Source organism: Pteropus alecto, unplaced genomic scaffold, assembly GCF_000325575.1.
Source record: "Pteropus alecto unplaced genomic scaffold, ASM32557v1 scaffold199, whole genome shotgun sequence".
NCBI classification, from domain to species: Eukaryota; Metazoa; Chordata; class Mammalia; order Chiroptera; family Pteropodidae; genus Pteropus; species Pteropus alecto.
This window is the reverse complement of record NW_006442489.1, coordinates 554,188-571,457: the sequence shown is the minus strand read 5'-3', so window position 1 is coordinate 571,457 and position 17,270 is coordinate 554,188. Positions and strand designations below refer to the sequence as shown.

The 17,270-nt window shown below is 43.0% G+C and overlaps 1 protein-coding gene across 1 annotated transcript; it reads right to left on the bottom strand.

Moving 5' to 3' along the window:
* Positions 1–9,703: 9,703 nt before the first annotated feature.
* VSX1 (visual system homeobox 1) lies at positions 9,704–16,598 on the bottom strand. Its single transcript, XM_015596798.1, is given in 6 exon segments — positions 9,704–9,805; positions 10,721–10,992; positions 12,235–12,415; positions 13,348–13,471; positions 13,888–13,978; positions 16,118–16,598. Coding segments are annotated over 6 exon segments (1,251 nt in total).
* Positions 16,599–17,270: the final 672 nt, after the last annotated feature.

The window sequence follows — 17,270 nt, the reverse complement described above, 5'->3', positions numbered from 1 at the left end:
TGTTTTCTTCTATGCATTTTATTGTTTCAGGTCTTATATTCAGGTCCTTAATCCATTTGGAGTTAATTCTGGTGTGTGGTGATAGACAACAGTCTAGTTTCATTCTTCTGCAGGTGGCTTTCCAGTTTTCCCAGCACCATTTATTGAAGAGACTTTCCTTTTTCCACTGTATGTTGTTTTGTTTTTTGATTTATTCTGCAACTCTGCTTTCTTATTGGTGAGTTCAATACATTCACATTTAGGGTGATTATTGAAATATGAGGTCTTCTTATGGCCATTTTATCTTTTGCTTTCTCGTAGCTCGGTGTTTCCATTGCTTCCTTGTCCTTGCGTTTCTGTTTTCCTTATTTTGGTTGGTTTTTGTGGGTTTTGCCTCTGGTTCTTCTTGTTTTATGTCATATACTTCAGTTCTGAATCTTTGGTGTGTGGTTACCATTACAAATACATAAAGGATAGTTTTACATATATAGTCATCCATTTTCTTCTGTACGTGCCTTATCTCCTTTCTTTTTTACGAATTTAGATCTTTGAATCTTTCCCTTTTCAGTCATTATTATCTCAATTTTTTCCTATGTATGCTGAATGTTCATTACTATCTTGCTATAGCAATTCTCTTCTTATTATTTAAGCTTGTAATGCCCTGTTCTTAGTAAGGATGGCACTCCTATGCTTCTATTTACCTGATATATATAGTCACTTTACTCCTAATTATGTATTTTTGTTTTGTTTTGTTATTTTGTTTTAAATGCGCTGACCCCTTTCAGTATTTCCTGTAGTGCAGGCCTCGTAGTAGAGAATTCCCTCAATTTTTGTATGTCTGGAAAGGTCTTAATTTCTCCTTCATATCTAAAGGAAAGTTTAACTACCATCTTCTTTTCGCTGGCTGCCCTGAGAATTCTGTCTTTGTTGTTGATTTTTGATAACTTTAATAAAATGTGTGTTGATGAAGGCCTTTTGGGTTGAAATAATTGGGTGTTCTGTTGACTTCTTCAATTCCGAGCTCCAGCTCATTCCTTAGATTTGGGAAATTCTCATCCACTATTTGTCTGAAAATGCTTTCTAATCCTGGCTCCTTTTCCTCCCCTTCGATAATGCCTATTATTCTTATGTTTCCTCTCTTGATGGCATCAGCTAGTTCTTGTATTTCTCTTTGAATATTTTTCATTCTTCAGTTTCTCTCTTCTTTCTTTTGATTTATTTCTAGATTTCTGTCTTAGATGTCACTGATCCTTTCCTCCATTTGATTGACTCTATTTCCCAACCTTCCTATTTTATTTTTCAACTCCTGCAGTGTGTTCTTCATCTCCAGAAGTTCTATTTGATCTGTTTTGAGGGTTTTGATCTCCTTGCTCTCCTCATCTAGGTGTTTTTTTAATTCCTGAAATTGTTGATTTGAGTTGTTTTGAATCTCATTGAGTTTTTTCAGAAGTACCATCCTGAATTCTCTGTCATTTAAGTTGCATATTTCTATGTCTATAAGCTCATTTTCTGGAGATTTTTCTCTTTCTTTCTGAGATGCCTTGTCACCTTGGTTGTTAATGGTGTTTAATGGATTATTTCTCTGCCTAGGCACTAATGGAAGTGTATTCTGTTGTTTTCCATAAAGAAGATTTATCAAAAAGAAAAAAAAAAAAGGTCTCTCTTTAGCCTGCTGCACAGAAGGTGCTTTTCTTTTGGTTTCCAGTAGGAGACGGCTAAGCCTCTTCGATCCCTGCTTTATATAAAAATTAAATGTCTTTTTTATTTTCTTGTAGATATTTAATCACACTTGCTACTCTCAGTTTCAGTCCCTGTCAGTGTTAGCAACAGTTTGGGTAGAGTTTGCTCAGATTCCCCTAGGGCTCCACGGTGATCGCTCTCGGAGGGTATGTAGGGGTGGGGCCCTCTGGGTTGGGAGTTGGGGGCTGTGGCTCAGTCTCAGTTTTGCAACCGTGGCCGGTAAAAATCAACTGTTGTTTCTACTGTTTAGTTCCGCTTCTCTACTTTCTGCCCTGATGACGGGGCTCTGCTGCTGGCTGCTAGAAGTTCTGACACTTCTAGGCAGGCTGATCAGGGAAGTCACCGTACCTTCTCCCCTCCCTCTCTTCCTGCAGGGAGCTCCAGAGGCTATAAGAGGTAGCTTCAGCCTCTGCAGTGTTTGCTCAGATTCCCCTGGGGCTCCCTGGTGATCAGTCTCAGAGGATATGTGGGGAGGAGCCCTCTGGGTTGGGGCATGGAGGTTGCAGCTCAGCCTCGGTTTTGCAACAGGGGAGGGTAAAAATCAACTGTTGTTTCATCCCGCTTCTCTGCTTTCTGACCTGATGACTGGTCCCTGCTGCCGGCTGCTAGAAGTTCGGGCACTTCCAGGCAGGCTGATCAGGGAAGTGGCTGCATCTTCACCCCTCCCCCTCCTCCTGCAAGGAGCTCTGGTGGCTGCGAGAGGCAGCTTTTTATTTTTCTGAGTCCACCCCCTGACACCCGGGGTTCTGACCTTATGAGCAGATCCCACACTCAGATGTGCTGGTGTGCAGTTTGGTGTTTTTCGTTCAGTTTTAGATGTTCAGCTTATTGTTGTTTCAAGGGGAGAGATCTGAGGATGTCTCTCACTCTGTCATCTTTCCTGCTTCTTCTATAGCCTTTTTTTAAAAGTCTATTTTGTGTGATATAAATATTGCTATCTTGGCTTTTTTTTTTTTAAATTTCCATTTCTGTGAAATATCTTTTTCCATCCCTTTACTTTCAGTCCGTGAATGTCATTTGATCTAAAATGAGTCTCTTGTAGACAGCATATGCTTCATGGGTCTTGATTTCTTATCCATTCAGCTACTCTTCATTTTTCGATTGGAGCATTTAATCCATTTCCATTTAAAGTGATTATTGATAAGTACATAGTTACTGCTATTTTATTATTCACATTTATTTTCTTTTTTTTTACAGAAGTCCCTTTAACATTTCTTGTAATGCCAGCTTGTTGGTGATGAATTCCTTAAGCTTTTCTCTATCTGAGAAGCTCTTAATCTCGCCTTCCATTTTAATCAAAAGTCTCTCTGGGTAGAATACTTTTGGTCATAGATTCTTGTTTTTCATAACTTTGACTATTTCTTGCCAGTCCCTTCTGGCTTGCAAAGTTTTCATTGAAAAATCAGCAGGCATTCTTACAGGGGTACCCTTGTAGGTAACTAGCTTGCCTTTCTCTTGCTGCTTTTAAGATTCATTCTTTGCCTTTGACCTTTGGCATTTTAATTATGATGTGTGTTGGTGTAGGTCCAGTTTGAATTCCTCTTGTTCGGGACTCTTTGTGCTTCCTAAAATTGAATGTCTAATTCTTTTGCCAGGTTAGGGAAGTTTAATGTCATTATTTCTTCACATAGATTCTCTATCCCTTGCTCTTTTTCTTCTCCTTCAGATACTTCTGTGATCTGGATATTGTTCGCTTCATGTTGTCCCAGAGGTCTCTTAAACTATCCTCATTTTTTAAAATTCTTTTTCTTTTCGTTGTTCTGCTTGGGTGTATTCTGCTACCTTGTCTTCCAGTTTGCCGATTCTATCTTCTGCTTCGTCCAATCTACTGTTGAATTTTTCTAGTGCATTCTTCATTTCAGTTTTTGCATTCTTCATTTCTGTCTGTTACTTTTTGATGGTTTCTATGTCCTTTATCATGCTTACTATCTCTGTTGATGTTCTCATTGTACTCATCCATTCTCCCCATAAGTTCGTTGAACATCCTTATAATCATTATTTTGAACTCTGTCTCTGATAGGTCGCTTGCCTCCATTTCATTTAGCTTATTTTCTGGAGTTTTCTCCTGTTGTTTCGTTTGTGGCATGTTTCTTTGTTTTCTCATTTTATTAGCCTCTCTGTGTTAGTTTCTATGTGTCAGGAATATTCGTTTCATCTCTCAGCCTTGGCCAGATGGCCTAATGTGGAAGGTGTCCTGTGTGGCCCAGTGGTGCACTCTTCCTGATCCCCTATGCTGGGTCTCTGGACATGATCTTTGTGTGGGTTGTGTGTGATGTTTTCTTTTAGCTAAGTCTTTATTGGTGTTGGTATCTCAGTGGATGGGGCTATCTAACTGGGAATTGGCTGTGCTCACAGGATACAAGTTGCTGTGTAGGGGCTGTCCTCACTGCGCGGGATTTGCCCTAGCAGGCTTGTGTACTTGTTTAGACCACCCTTTGTGTGTACCGCTAATGGAGCTAGTCAGGAGTTGCTCTATTGTGGTCTAGTGCCAGCCTCTGAGTGCGATGGTTTTCTGGCCCCTTGGTAGGTGCTCCCCAGGCCAAGGTCAGCCACTGCCTTTGATTGCTTAAGGCTACCTGGTAGGAGCTACAAAGTGACCCATGGATGGTTGTTGCCTATGCTGGCTGGATCTACAGGTAAATGGAAGAGACAACACTATAGGCCACGGTCCAGTCACCTCCCATATTTGGCCCAGGTCAGTTTAGCAGAAGGACCTGTGCTCTTCAAGGCCTGACACTGCCTGTCAGTTGCCTGTAGGTCTCCAGAACTGGAAGAGCCTCTGGGTGATATGCATGTTGAACAGTGCAGGGACCCCAGGAGTCACCTGGATTTATTGAGCAGATTTCCCCCTGCCACTACAGTGTCAGTTTACATGCCAGTGCTGTCTCTGTGGGTCCTTGTACAAGTTTCAGATCATAGCAAGGCCAGCTGCTGCCCACTTCAGGCCTGCAAACACCTGAGCTCTGTTTAAGAATTACTGAAGCTCGCAGGTGTGAATTTGTGACCCGCCACTGAAAGCTTCTCCAGAATGGATGGCATTTGCGTGGCCTGCACAAACTGAGTGCTGTTGTTTGCTGTTGAATTCATGATCCAAGGAAAGCACAGGATGGGACTGGGTTGCCTGGGAGTAGGCTTGCCACAGTTACTTTGTGGGTTAGGTGGGGCATCCCCTCAGTGAAGCACAGGGCCATCAGGCCTATACAGCACAGATTTGCTGCCAGCTCTGAGACTGTGGGCTCCCATAAAAGTCACAAATCACTACGAGACCTACTGCCATCTGTGATGGGCCCACAAACCTCTGAGATATGCCCAAGTAATATTGTATCTTGTGCTATCAGCAGTGATCTTCCCATCACTGTATTCCCTGAATTTTGCTCACTTCGCTGGCTGAGGTCTGTCTACTGCCCAGGATGTGCAACCTTAGCTAGGGGCAGGGCAGGGGCAGCTGGCTGTCAACATGCCATGGGCACTTTGTAGATTGGATGGAGCAGGATCTCAGGGATTTAAGGGCTATCAGGACAATTCTGCTTCAGTTTTTTGCAACTTCTGTATCTGCACGTTCCCGCAGTAGTCACAGACCACAATGAGACCAGCTGCTGTCTGGGGTGGTCCCACAGACCCCTGCAATCCCCTCAAGAGATATTGCAGCTCATACAGGCAGCAGTGGTCTGCTCACACCTGTTTTCTCTGAAAAGCACTCACTACACTAGTCAAGGTCTGTTGCCAGTGCAGAATGTGCAATGGCAGAGCCAAGCAGGGTGGGGAGGCTGCCTGTCAATGGGCTGCAGGCACTTTGTGGCTTGGGTGAAACTAGATTTCAGGGAGACAAAGGCCATCAGGCCTATGTAACCTCAGTTTTTCTGTGCCCACGTATTTCCACTGTAGCCACAAATCACAATGAGACCAGCTGCCATCTGAGGTGGTTTCACAGACCACTGCGAGCCCCCAAGCGATATTGCAGCTCCTGCAGGCAACAGTGATCTGCCCACAACTGATTTCCTGGAAATGCGCTCACTGTGCTAGACAAAATCTGTGGACTGCATAAAATGTGTAATCTTGGAGAGAAGTAGGGCGGAGGTAGCTGCCTGTCATGGGCTGCCTGGGGCAGTTTGTGGGTTGGGTGGGGCAGGGTCTCAGGGAGACAATGGCAGTCAGGTTAATACAGCCTCAGTCTTATGGCAACTTCGGTAACAGTTCGCAGGTTCTCACAAAAGTCACAGATCACAGCAAGACCAGCTGCAGTCTGGGAATGGCCCTCAGATCCCTAAGATCCACCTAAATTCGTGATCTGCCTGAAATTGGCCCTGAAATGTGCAATCACAGCGCTGGCTGTCTGCCAGGAACATTTGGCCCTGAAACAGGGCAGGGCGTGGCAACTATGTCTCAAGAAGCCACCTCAGGCCATCTGCAGGTTGGGTGGGGTGAGCAGATCTCCTCCAGCCTGTGCAGCTTCCGCATTGGCTGTGTGGGAGGGGTCTGCACCAGCAAGCTGGGTGGTCTGTAGATTGCCCCCTACCACTAAGGCACAATGGCAGCTACCTGTCTAGCCCTTGTTCTGGTGCCAGGTAATGCAGTCTTTCCCTTGTGTGAATCTTGATCCATCACTGGTGGCCCGGATAAGTGTCTGCAGGTGAGAGAGCCTATGCCTTAGCCATTTAAAGGGGCATCTAGGGTTTCAGTCTCCCTCCCTCTCATCCAGATGACCGGAATCCCCTCTGATTTTTACAGTCAGAGTTTTGGGGAACTCCTCTTCCTTGGGCTGGGACCCTGGGCTGGGGAGCCCCCGAATGAAGCTACATATTAAAAGTACTTCTACACAATTTATGTCAAAAGAGAATTGTAGATACCCATGGCATTGTTCTGACTTTTTTGGGACTGCCCTCCTTCTTAAAAATTCACCCACGAATTCTGAGGAAGATGGTGGATTAGGTAAAAGCAGGGTTTGCCTCCTCTCAGGTACAAATTGAAATTACAACGAAATTATAAAATAATCAAAGTGGAGAATCGCCTGAAGTGCAGCTGATTGTAACATGTATATCTGATAATATAAAGAAGGAGCCACATCGAAGCCGGTAGGAAGTACTTTTAATATGTACTTCTCCTTCAGGGGAGCCTCTGCAGCCTCACTCTTCCTCCCAGTATTCCTCCACCACCCATGAGTGCGGGATCCAGCCCCAATCCTGACTTTGCCCCTCCTACTGGCAAATTGTTGACCCCATGACAAAACTCTTGGTCCCATTCCCACTATTCTGAAAATCTTTGCAGCCCCCACTTAACTTCCAAAGTGAGGCCTGAAGAATCTCAGAGCAATTTCAGAATCAATGGCCCAGAGTTCATTAGCCACCCTAACATGCCTAGCATGAACTCAGCGATATGTCAATACAGAGGAGAAAGAAGGCAAGTCTCTTCTTAGCTTTTACTATGTAGATACCTAGGACATCAACTGGAGAGTTTGTGCTGAGTAGATGGAAGATTATTTTCTCTCCTAGACAGAAAGGATTCTGTCTTAAATCATTCACAGACTTTTCAACCTATTTGACCTATTCAAAGGATTTCAAAAGACAATATGCCTGCTTACCTCTAAAATATGTGCCTTCCAACAATGTTTCCCTTACTTTAAAAAATTCTATCAATATTAAAAATTAAAACTCGAATAATGGGCTTTAACTCATTTTAACCATTTAAAACTCAAATAATGAAGAAGGGTATATTGTGATAATTGGAGTCCCTGCCCTCCTCTCTCCCACATACAGACACAAACTGAGGGGAAATTCTGTAAAATTAAGGCATGATTTCTCTCTCTCTCTCTCTCTCTCTCTCTCTCTCTCTCAGAAGCATGTTCTCGCAATAGAAGCACACTACCCTCAATAAAGATGGTGCCTGACATTTCATTCTCATGTCGGTCCCTTGTGCGTTCTTCCAACTGGGCGTCTCACCACCAGAACCTTCCCTTCTAGATCAGCTCGGGGCTGACAGGTGATGTAAGGCCCCATCTCCAGAATCAAGTTACACAAGACAGCGAACAGTTCTGTATTGGGCATGTCTTGCTGAGCTCCTGGTTATCACACAACCCCAAAACAAAAGTAACACAACTGACTCACCTGGCCCTCCCCTTAGGATGGCATTCTGTGTTCCTAGAGTTCTTCTTAAACATTTTTTACAGAGAACATTCTAACAGGTTATTATTTCATGATTTACTTATCTGATCCCATGTTGTTAAAGGATGATGATAAGTATTCTCATTCGTCTTGATATTAATGGGAATGCCAGCAATAATAATAGTAGTCAATATTTATTTTTGCTTTTTCCCTGCCCTGAGCTTAGTACATTACTCATGTCCTCTCATTTAATCTTCAGGAAAATAAGACTGTCCTATTGTTATCCCTATTTTATGACTGAAGGAACAGAGATCAGAGAGGTTATGTAACTCACCCAAGGTCACACAGCTAGAAGGTGACAGAGACACCTCAAAGACCGTGCTCTTATATGCATACCCATATGTGTACATACATTATAAAGTATAAAAATGATTTTCTGAAGTTCTTTTAAGAAAGTATCTTTCTACTTCTACTTTTTAACTTTTTAAAAAAAGAAATAGACATGTATCGAATGCTTTTCAACATCTATTGAGATAAGCTCTTTTGTTTGAGCTGTTAATAGAATGTATTAATAATTTCTTTTTATAAGATTTAATTATCTCTGCATTCCTGGGGTAAAACTTCTATAGTCCAATATTATTTTCAGTATACTGTTGAATTCAAAACATTGGTACTTTATTTAGAAATTTCATATCCCCATTAATAGAGCTAACTAGAGAGTTTTGAAGGGATGGGTTGCACTATCTTTGTTGAGTTTTGGAACCAAAGTTACATTATCATTAGAAAATTTTCCACCTCTTTCTATGTTTAGGAACAGTTTGTGTACCATGATAATGAACTCTTCCTTGAAACCCTTCAAGAATTCACATGAAACTCCACCTAGATCCATAGCCATTTTATAGTATGATTGTTTTATGACTTTCTTGTTTACCAATCCTTCATACTTCATACTTAGTCTATAGTCAATGTTAGTAGCATGTATTTTTCCAGAAAATATATCCATTTGTGAGAGTTATTAAACATATTAATACACATTTTAATTATGAATAGTATTTCCTTATACATTTAAAAAGGTCTCTGTTACTGAAATGTTCTAGTCCCTCTCCCTTTGCCTCTTTCTGTTTTCAATATTGCCTAGAAATTTTTCCACTCTTTGTACACATATTATGTTGAACCAGTTAAGATTCTTTATTTCATATTTATTCTGCTTTACATATTTATTTCTGCTTGTGTCTTTTTATTTATTTGTTTAGGGGTTTCTTACTTAGCAACATTTCATGAATATCTTTCCATATAAATAAATATGCCTTATTGTTATCATTTTAGTGGTTACATGATATTTTATAAGTATGATGTATATAAGTCGCACAGGTTGCTAGCACTCTTCCCCAAACTCAGCCCTGGATAAACTAAGGAAGAGGGATGGAAGTAAGATTCTGAGGAATGAACACAAAGGAATGTGTGAGAGCCAGCTAGAAGGCAAAAAAAAAAAAAAAAAAAGGCTAAAAAGGTCCAGAACAAGGGTGGCCAATAGCTTAGAGGTTGGTCTCCTTCCTCAAGACAGGATAACTAGAGCAATAACTTCTAGAGTTCTTTCACCTCCTCTTTCACCATTTAGTCTCAGGGTTCAGTCGTGATCTCCATTAGCCAGAATAAATAAAAGAAGGTAGGGCCCCTTGTTTTCAGTTTTTACAGTTAAGATAGGTGACATTTTCACAATAGTATGGAACTAGCAGAGGATGAGAAAAATAGGCAAAAGGGAGATGGGAGAAGCAATCCCAGCCTGACAGATGACTGCACTGATTTCCAGAGGAAACCCCTGTAAGTCGTGTTTCACTTTCCTCTAAAGCTCTGCCTTCTTGATGAAGCTCTGCATCCCCCTTCAGCTAGATGTAAGCTCTCTCCAGACTCTGAACTCTAACAGCTGAATTAGACACAGCCACTGACTCATAGGAGTTTACAAAGTAATACATGTTAAGTTCTGCAGCCTGAAGAATAAAATGCTTTAGACATTCGAGATTGAAAGAGGATAGTGGGAGACGGGGATGGGGGCGGGGAGGCATGCCAAGGGATCAGTGATGTGCAAGTGTGTAGTAGAGGGAGTGCCTTCAGAGGCAAACACACCACACTATGTTTATTTTTATATATAAATAAGTGGCAGAGGAAACAGAGGAAATATTCATGAAATCTAAGTCATTAAAGTGCTTTCAAACATAAATTTTAAAAGACCAAAAGACCTGGTCTGACCTTAAAACACTGTTTATAGATAATTAACAATTGTTTAAATGTGTCTTTATTTTATTTTAGAAAGGAAGGGAAAAGCATGGCTTTCTTTGTATTTTTATGAGTTCCAATACACATGGCCTATTAAATGATACTCAAGAGAATATAAAATTATTGCTCAAGGAGGAAACTGAAATGTTTAAAGCCAAGTTCAAGATAAAGATAATATAATTCATTCATATGTCTGTAGGAGTTCTTCACTATTTGTGAAGACATCTTATTCTCTGGAGGTTAAATACTTTCATATTTTTGAATTCAGAGTGAGGACATCATCAGACCTAGCCTATTAATCAACACAATATATTGAATCAAATCTCAAATGATACCCAGCAGTGAAAATGCTCTTTGAACTAAAATCTTCTCAAGTTCTACAGAAGAGAATAAAAATTTTACACCAAATTAATTGGGTCAAGTGCCTTTAAGGAGTGGTTTCCATTCTAGAACAAAATGGAGTTTTCCCTAAGTCTTCTTAAAGCAAGTAGCATTGCATTTTATCCTGACACTAAAAAGAAAATCCAACTGTGATGACTTGTCCTGGACAACTTTTGTCTTTTGAAAAAGCCAAGATGGGGAATGCGCACATTTCCAACCTTTGAGAGTAGGAACTGTGGGTCTCATACCCCAGGCTGGAGCCCCTCCAGCTCCTCAGAGTCTGAGCTTCCTTGAGCATTGGTATCCTGGTAAGCTTTCCTGGTCTCCTGCCCTGTGGAGCTGGAGAGATCAATGGCCACATCTGCCATGTCGTTCTCAAGGCTGGCTTCTTTGGAGACTCTCTGAGGTCTTGCCTGACTGGGACTAGAAACTTCCTTGAGGTGGTAAGGGCCCCAGACTTGAGCTAGCTTTTCTTCATTTCCTGGTTTCCTTATCATCCTTGTGGACTTTTTATACATCCCTTACAAAAAAGAAAAAAAATAAATAAAATAAATATGCATCTCTAAATTCAGCAATTAAATAAATTTCTTCTGTGTTATTGTTTTCTGAGTCCCATTAGAACTATTCTTGTCAGTACCTTTCTCTGAGTCCTCAGTAGAGTCACAAAGGTAACTCTTACCATTAGGGGCTGAAAACTGTTGTATGCCAGCCAGGTGCAGCCAGCAAAACCACCTTGTTTGGCAGACATGGTGATTTTTTTTAAATTTTATTTTAAAATTGTTGCCAGCATTTTAAAATCAAGAGATTATACATCAAAAGTGAGACCACCAGCTTCTCTTGAAAAGTCAAAATGTCTGGCAGCACTGGGCCTAGTTGCTTGTATGGCCAGGGACTCATGGATGCCAATAGGCACCCCTCCATACACACCTCCTCCTGTAAGTTCAGAGAGGTGGGCTCAGTTTCTCACTGAACATACTTTTTCAGCCTCTTCAATCCTTGAAGGCAAAATCAAGACCATATTTACAATTGGTGTCTCTAGTCTCAATACAGTGTCTGGTCATTAAGGGCTCAAGAAATGTTTGCTGAACAAAAGCTCTCTTCCTCTCCAACCTAAAATGCCACCCCCATCTCCTTAACTCTAATCTCCCACCCAGCCCAGGGTGCTGTCTGTGACTCACTCCTCCAAGCTGTGATCCCTAGCCCTTGGTCTCTGGCAACAGTAAATAGACCAGTAAGGGTAGCACTTCCTCGGAACACCCAGCCCCAAAGCTTGGACCTCATCAGTGTAGATTGTTCCAGTACTGAAAATCTAAGGGGAAGAAAAGCTGTATGGCAGGTTGTTAATGGTAGAACCAGTACAAGGAACCAGACCTTCTGACTCCTGTTTGTCGGGAGTGCATCGTCTCCAGGTTTCACTGTTTACTATGCACTGTATCCTATTACCATGAGCTCTAAATTTTATAGTTTCTAAAAATTCTGATAGCACTCAACATTTTGGAAACCTATTTCACATAATGCAATTATATCATTCCGCTCTTCAAACCAAGGCCTGATGTGACCTTTCCACACACTGTCTACATAGTTACAATAAAAAATAAGGCAATTAACCAAACTTTGTAATTAATTAAAAATCCTATGTGATATTCTGGACCTGAATCTGAGTAAATTCACATTGCACTTCTTTACAAATGGCTGTCCTCTGCAGGGATGCCATCCCCAACATCTCTGGCCCTTGTTCTCAATACAGGGCCCTCTTCCTTACCAAGAAGCCAGGGTGCACAGGAGCTGGCCAGTTAACACTCCTGGGAATTGAGAACAGAGTTGGGCAGTGGGATGTAGTGTCACACCATGGCCCCGTAGAGCCCATACTCAGCCATCACGCTGCTGCCACTTCAGCGCTTCGCCTGCTTCCGCCACTTGGCTCTCCAGTTTTGAAACCAGACCTGGTGTGAGGCAAAAAGAGACACTATGTTGAAAACCCTTGGAGGTGTCCCTGAGCAGAGTTCTAAAACAGGCCAACTATCCATTTGGGGAGCTCATAGGACCAGACCGTCCAAGAACTGTGCCCACCATTCATTCAAAACTCACAGGAACTCATCATTGTGGGGTAATGTGTGACCAGTTTCCACTGAGATTTTCCACGGAGTTGGAATGACAAAAAGTAAAATCAAAGTATTCTTTCCCACATTGTTTGAAGTAGTCAGTTATAATGCTTCTTGATTTTTCTAATGGATTGAAAAGAGTTCACCTAATCAACGGCCCCTTGTTGGCACGCAAAGATGCTAAGGAGTATAAAATGATACCTTTTTGTAAAAACAACAGAATTCTATATGTATGTATATATACACACACATACACACACACATATTTATATATATAAATATATATACACACACACACATATATGTATATATATGTATGTATGTGGTGTGTGTGTGTGTGCATATATATTTTGTTGTTATTGTTGTTATTGTTGTTGTTCAGGGCCATATATATATATGACATAAAGACAGTGTGTGTGCAGAAAGGCCACATCAGGCTATTTACATTCATTTCTTTGAGGGTTTATAGTGGAGAGATGTTCACTTTCTTTCACTGGTATATCTTTATATAGTTTCTAGTTGCAGCCCACAATATTGAGATTTTAAAAAATGATTTAATAAAAGAAAGAAAGACATGAAATTTACAGGGGATATCTTCTTAAAATAAACATAAAGTCTCTAGCACTGTGGTGCTTGCAGCTGAGTGGCCCTCAGTTCGCCTGTACAGGGGAATGTGTTGGACTGCTCAGAGGTGGCTGCGGGTTTACTCACTGTGTGTGAGATTAACATGTTCTCTATGGTATCTTTTGGAAGGAGAAGAGAACCCCAGATACCTGTATTCGGTCTTCAGGGAGCTCAGTTTTCATGGCCAGCATTTCCTGGGCATATACATCAGGGTAGTGGGCCTCACTGAATGCCTTTTCCAGCTCTTCCAGTTGATGGACAGTGAAGACAGTCCTGCAGGGAGGCCCAAAACACATGTGGGCACATGTCCACAGGAGGTTGCCAAGCTTCCCAGCATAGGAACCCTGTGCCTGGTTCCCCAGCTGTCCACATGCCAAAAGGCCATACTCCAACTGGACACCACACCTCTAAATGATTAGCTTCTGGAAAGTATTGTTCAAACAAGACAGTTCTTCGGCCTTTTTTTCCTCCTTAATGAATTCTATCAGCTCATTCTAAGAAGATCCATTTTAAAGGTCCACAAAATTGTGTCTTTTAAATGCAACAAAGATTGTCCTGCAGTTTCCTGGGAATTGCTGAATTATATTCCTAAATGGTTATTGTGCCCTTCCCACCGCCAAGCTGGAGGCCACTGGGGGACCACACACTCTCAGATGCTGTGTCCCAAGGAGGGGGTCAGGGAGGATGGCCTGGCCCTGTATCTGTGCCTCCACTTCTTCCTCTTACCAGGGGTGGGGGAAATCTTCAGGTCACTCCTGTCTTGAGATAAGCTGTCCTCATCTGTTAGCAAAAGGAGAAAGAGAGGACTTTAAAAGTGAGCATATTTTTCACTGTACTTTCTGAATTTTAATACGAGATTGAAGCTATGAACCTGTTGAAGAATGTACGTAGTATTAGCAGTACAGGCTAGCATTTTTAACACTCACTATAATCCAGGCACTATGCTCAGCATTGTCTATGCATTATTGCAATTATTCTTCATAAAGTAAAAGGACTCCAAGGTAGCTGCGATAGTATCCTAATTTTACAGATGAGGAAACTGAGGCACATAGAGATTAAGTAATTTTTCCCAAGATCGCACAGGTAGTAAATTGTAAAGTTGGGATTCAAACCCTAGATTGTGTGAAGCCAAAGCTACTTGGTCACTAATTACATTTCCTGTCACCACTCAGCTCCCAAATTCATCTACTTTCTTCTGCCTCTAACTTAATCAGCACACCAACATTTCTCAAAAGAGGGCTGAGGTTTGTGACATCAGAATACTTGTGAGAACTGCACTCCTTGCTCTGCTGTACCAGTTCTGAATCTCTGGAGGTGGGGTCCAGAAATTCATTCTTGACAAATGTGCCCAGATGATTCTTGGATGTGCTTGAAAAAATAGTAAGAACCTCACTATGCTTTATGTTTTGATATCCATTATATCAAAAGATCCAGGTAGAAAGAAAGGTTAAAAGGTTAAACTATTGTCAGATTCATTGTTAAAAAGCATTTTTGTCTCAAAGTATTAAAAAATGAATTAAAAGAAAATTAATAGAATAATATTAGTTTTACTCCAACATCAATTAGTTCACCAGAAAACTATATGCTTGGATTATAATATTATAATACCCATGCTGGTCAATCTGGTACCATGAGACATATAACGTTATTGAACACATGAAATGTGGCAGGTCCAAATTGAGACCCACCATACATGTAAACTATTCAGTGCATTTAGAAGACTTAGTACCTCCGAAAGTATTTTAATATTTTAATATTCATTACATATAAATGATATTTGTATGTATTGGATTAAATAAAATATAGTATCTAAATTAATGTCACTTGGTTTTTTTTCTTTTTAATGTGGCTTTGAGAAATTTTCATTACACTCACAGTCACATATTTCCATTGGATAGTATTGCTCTTGATCTTCCAGAAATGCCCTCACAGACTGAGATTTAGTTGTATTTTGCTTTTTGTTTTATCATTGCTCACAGAGGAAAGATCTCATCCTATGAAGGTGGTTTCTGCATTTTAACGAAACAACTAATACAGGGTTCATTGTATTTTACAAAGAGACTCATGAAAGAAAGTCCTTTAGAGCTGAGTAAAGTTTGTTTGTCTACTGTCTTCTCTTTTTGCCTTGGCTGCTTGGATGCTTAGCTCTAGATTCTACTTTATCGTTTCTCTAAGTCCACGTTTTCTTGCGTAATTCTCCATTTTCCCCACACACACCCGAAACACCTCAATTTCTTGGCCCTTGCTTGTCCTTTATAGAATTTTATTGCTTCCTTCACTTTCTGCATAATCTCCCTCCACGTCCTTGAGAAAATAGGTGGGCTGGAAGGAAACGCTAAGCATAACCACCATGAAATTGGAGAGGTTGTTTCTTCTTTCAAGCACAGGGATTGGGGAGGGCGGTGCCAGGAGAGAAGCATGGTACTTGGACTTCCTTTCAGCACCCCAGGAGGCGACAGTCCCAGGGCTCCTCCAGGCTCTCCTCCCACCCTCAACTCTTCAAGGACCTGTAAATCAATCAATTCAGCAAGCATTTGAGTACCAAGTTCTGGCTGCTGGGGAACAAGACAGGCCCAGGCGGTTCCCAGAGGCCGAGACTCGCGGGGCGCTGAGGAAAGGCCCTCGAGAGACCGCTGCTGGGTCGCCGAGACCTCTAGGATAGGTTTGGAACCAAGTGGTAGCAGTATCGCTGCCACAACCAGAACCCAGAGGAGAGGTGGGGATATGGGGAGAGACAAGAGAAAGGGGACACGCGTGCGAGGATACGCTTTCCCCAGACTGGGTCAGGCTCTGGAGTCTTGACTTCCCTTAGATCTGGGATGCTGGGGGTTGGGGCGCAGTGGGACAATGCTATGTTATTCCTGGGCGGGCCATACGGGAGAGAACAAGGGCAGGAGCAGGATGTGAAGGCCTGATTACCGGATGCGAAGACGCTCTCCTTGAGCTTCTGGCATCCAAGCTGGGGAGGCGGGCGGAGGAGGGGTGGCGGGGCGGCGGGCTCAGGCCCCCGGGGCGGCAAGGAGGGCACGTTGGCTAGTAGCAGGCAAGTCGCCCGAGTGGCCGCGGGAGGCTGCTCAAGGAAGCCGCAGAAGAGGCCGAGATGCAGCGGAAGGGCCCTGCGCGCTAGGCAGGGACTGCTGAGCCCTGGACCTGTGCAGGGCAGGGCCGCAAGGCCCTCTCAACCCGACTCCTACCCAGGTCCAGCAGGCGACAGCAGCTTGGCCTCCAAGCCCAGCAGGTCGGTAATAGCGAAGCCCCGGGGGCGCGGGTCGGTGAGGGAACTGCCAGGCACCAGCGCCCTGCTCCTAGCACGCTCGTGGGAAAACGCTTCTGACCAGTCACGGCTTCTCAGTTGGCAAGGCTTGACTCTCTGTAGATCATCTTTTCGGAAGTGGCTCATCTCAGAGGACAGTTTATACCACTGGGCCGCCTGTCCGGCGTGGGAGGACAGGAGGGCTCTAATCAGCCGAGCGCGAAAGCATCAACGCTCCGGACTCGGTGAGATGGAGACGCCACCATTTCCCCTACCCTCAGTTGCCGCCCTCACAGCTGCAGTCCCCCAATCACCTCCTTCTCTCCCCTCCTTTCCAGTTGTCCCCCTGACTATCACCACCCCCGTTTTCAGTGGGAGGAAAGTAGGAAGGGAGGGGACAACGACTCTGCTAATTGCCAGTCCTTCTAAAAGCGGCAGGTTTCAGTTCCTGGCATAGTCTACTCTTCCCTTCTAGATTCTCAGGGTGGAGGTCCTGTTCGCCTCTGTCTCAAGCCTCGCTCTTACCATCCAGTCGCACGCTAAGACCTAGGGCTCCATTCACACCACACTACCACCACTGCCAGTGATAGGACCCCCACCAGTCCTCCAACGCCACCTCCAGAGCCAAGAAGGCCTTCCCAGAAAATCCCCAAGGGGAAAGGAGTGGGAAACGTTGATTTAATCTTTGCCCACTCCACTTCCAGCCAAATTCACCCCCACAGTACACTAGGTGGTAGCAAAAACTCACAAGAGCTGGGGGAAGGGTGAGAAATAGAGACAGGCAGGAGTGGACCGATCGAGCTAAGACGTGGTAACAAG